This window comes from Sinocyclocheilus rhinocerous, unplaced genomic scaffold (genome assembly GCF_001515625.1).
Source record: "Sinocyclocheilus rhinocerous isolate Xijiao unplaced genomic scaffold, SAMN03320098_v1.1 scaffold1484, whole genome shotgun sequence".
Taxonomy (NCBI): domain Eukaryota; kingdom Metazoa; phylum Chordata; class Actinopteri; order Cypriniformes; family Cyprinidae; genus Sinocyclocheilus; species Sinocyclocheilus rhinocerous.
Window position 1 is genome coordinate 107131 of NW_015627249.1, and position 2569 is coordinate 109699.

At 39.0% G+C, this 2569-nt stretch overlaps 1 protein-coding gene across 1 annotated transcript in view; it reads right to left on the bottom strand.

Moving 5' to 3' along the window:
- Nucleotides 1-2569, bottom strand: part of LOC107726034 (receptor-type tyrosine-protein phosphatase mu-like) — a 95012-nt gene that overhangs the window by 87850 nt on the left and 4593 nt on the right. Inside the window, exon 3 of the mRNA XM_016535507.1 lies at nucleotides 2407-2481. Coding sequence (XP_016390993.1) covers nucleotides 2407-2481 — 75 coding nt within the window. The remainder of the gene's footprint in view (nucleotides 1-2406; nucleotides 2482-2569) is intronic.

Genomic DNA, 2569 nt, shown 5'->3' on the forward strand with positions numbered 1-2569 from the left:
CCTCATGAAGATGGGCATCTCAGGAACCACACTCCTGTGGTTCAAGTCTTACCTCTCAGGTAGGTCCTTCAGGGTGTCTTGGAGGGGTGAGGTTTCTAAGTAACAACTTCTTGCTACTGGGGTTCCTCAAGGCTCAGTGCTTGGACCGCTTCTCTTCTCCATCTATATGTCATCATTAGGATCTGTTATTCAGAAGCATGGCTTTTCTTGTCACTGCTATGCTGATGACACTCAACTCTTCTCATTCCATCCGACGGTAGCTGTTTGCATTGCAGCCTGTCTGACAGACATCTCTGGCTGGATGAAGGACCATCACCTTCAACTCAACCTTGCGAAGACAGAACTGCTCGTGGTCTCAGCCAACCCAGCACTTCATCACAACTACTCAATACAGATAGGTTCGTCAACCATATCTCCTTCCAGGACAGCCAAGAAACTTGGAGTTGTGATTGATGATCAGTTAAGCTTCACAGACCATATTACTACAACAGCCCGGTCCTGCAGGTTTGCCTTACACAACATTAGGAAGATTAGACCCTTCCTATCAGAGCAGGCCACACAACTCCTTGTCCAAGCTCTTGTTCTCTCCAGACTGGACTATTGTAATGCTCTCTTGGCGGGTCTTCTGGCATGTACTATCAAGCCTCTGCAACTTATCCAGAATGCAGCAGCCAGAGTGGTCTTCAACGTGCCGAAGAAAGCTCACATCACACCTCTCTTCATCAGTTTGCACTGGCTGCCAATAGCAGCTCGCATCAAATTCAAGGTACTGATGTTCGCCTACAAGACAACCACTGGATCTTCACCAATATACCTAAACTCGCTTGTTCAGACTTATGCGCCCTCCAGAGGCTTGCGTTCTACAAGTGAACAATGCCTCGTGGTGCCATCCCAAAGAGGCACAAAATCACTCTCATTGACCTTTTCCTGGACTGTTCCCAGCTGCTGGAACAATATGCCTCTCTCAGTGTGAGCAGCTGAGTCTTTAGCCATTTTCAAAAAACGTCTAAAGACACATCTTTTTCGTCAGCACCTGACCAACTAATACTAGCACTTATTGTATCTATTCTATTCAATTTTTTTTTCTAATTTATTTAAAAATAAGCCTTGCTATGTGTACTGTGCTAGACTAACTAGTCACATCACTTGTATACTGTTGCTCTCTTGTTGGTCTGATTGCTTCTATTGTTCTTCTCGTTTGTAAGTCGCTTTGTATAAAAGCATTTGCTAAATGATTAAATGTAAATGTAAAAAGAGAAATCCAAAATCACCCCAGTAAAAACGTTTAACTCTAATATGTCACCAAAATCAAATGAGAATTTTGAACCTGGCTTTATCCAACGTTCAGATTTATGTTCTGGAAATTAGATTAGATGATACCTCATTTCATATTTAAACATAACATTTCATTGTTGTCTATCGTTTTGAGCTCATCAATATGCTTGTGTACAACTGAAAGTGTGCACTGATCAAATAAAATAAAGCAGCAGATATAGATATTAAAAATGTACAGAATACTGATGACATCATTTCCTGCTCAGGGATGGGACCGGAATCCTTAACTTCCTGTTTCAGTAGGAAACATACAGGAAATAATTTGTGTTTCTCATTTAATTCATTTCAGGTTCCATGTTTTTCTCTCTTTGTTGGTCAGGAAATGTGTTTGTCACTGCAGCTGAATCAGAAGAACCACATTCATCCGCTGATTTAATCAAACCATGGGTCTATTTCAACCTTGAATATAAAGCGCAATGCAATAAATGCAGCTCATGTGCATCAGTCTGATAATGACAGAGATAGTTTGCGATGACAAATGAAAGAGACCTGCTTGTGTTTAAAGAAACATATTTGTCTGAGATACTTTATGGGCTTAAAAACACCTAAATTCACGTTTAGCTTCATACGTTTGAAAAACTCATACAATGAGTGCAAATTACTTTCTTGTTTTGACATATTTCTTACTAAAAGAGGACGTTGGGTTAATGGAGGGTCGTTCAGTTATTATCATTAACTAAACCCATAAAAAACATTGAAATAAAATGAAAATTAACTGAAATAAAATATAAAAAACTTGTTTTATTTCAGCTAGTTACCAAGACAACATTTAGCATTTTGGTTTAACTTAAAGCACTAAAATAACTAAAACTAATATACAAATGAATAAAAATTATATAGACATATACAAAAATAATAAAATGATTAAATCATGCAACAACAAAAAAAAAAAACTAAAACTTTAAATAAAATTAAAATGAAGATAGTACTTAAAAACGTCAACAACACTAAAATAACACTGAACACTGTACAAGTTGATGTAATCAGCGCTTTATCTCTGCAAAGATTATGTTAGAGACAGATTCTTCAGTTCATCCACACACACATGCAGTGAGTGAGTGAGTTTCTGACCTGTTAGCTGGTTGTCTCCAGCGGCCGGAGCGATGCGAACGTAAGGAGTGGTGAGCTGCGTAACCAAGATAGCAGCTGCAAGAACAAGATCCACACACATGCAGAAAGACAGGGATAGAACCAGTGTGTGTGTGTGTGTGTGTGTGTGTGTGTGTGTGTGTGT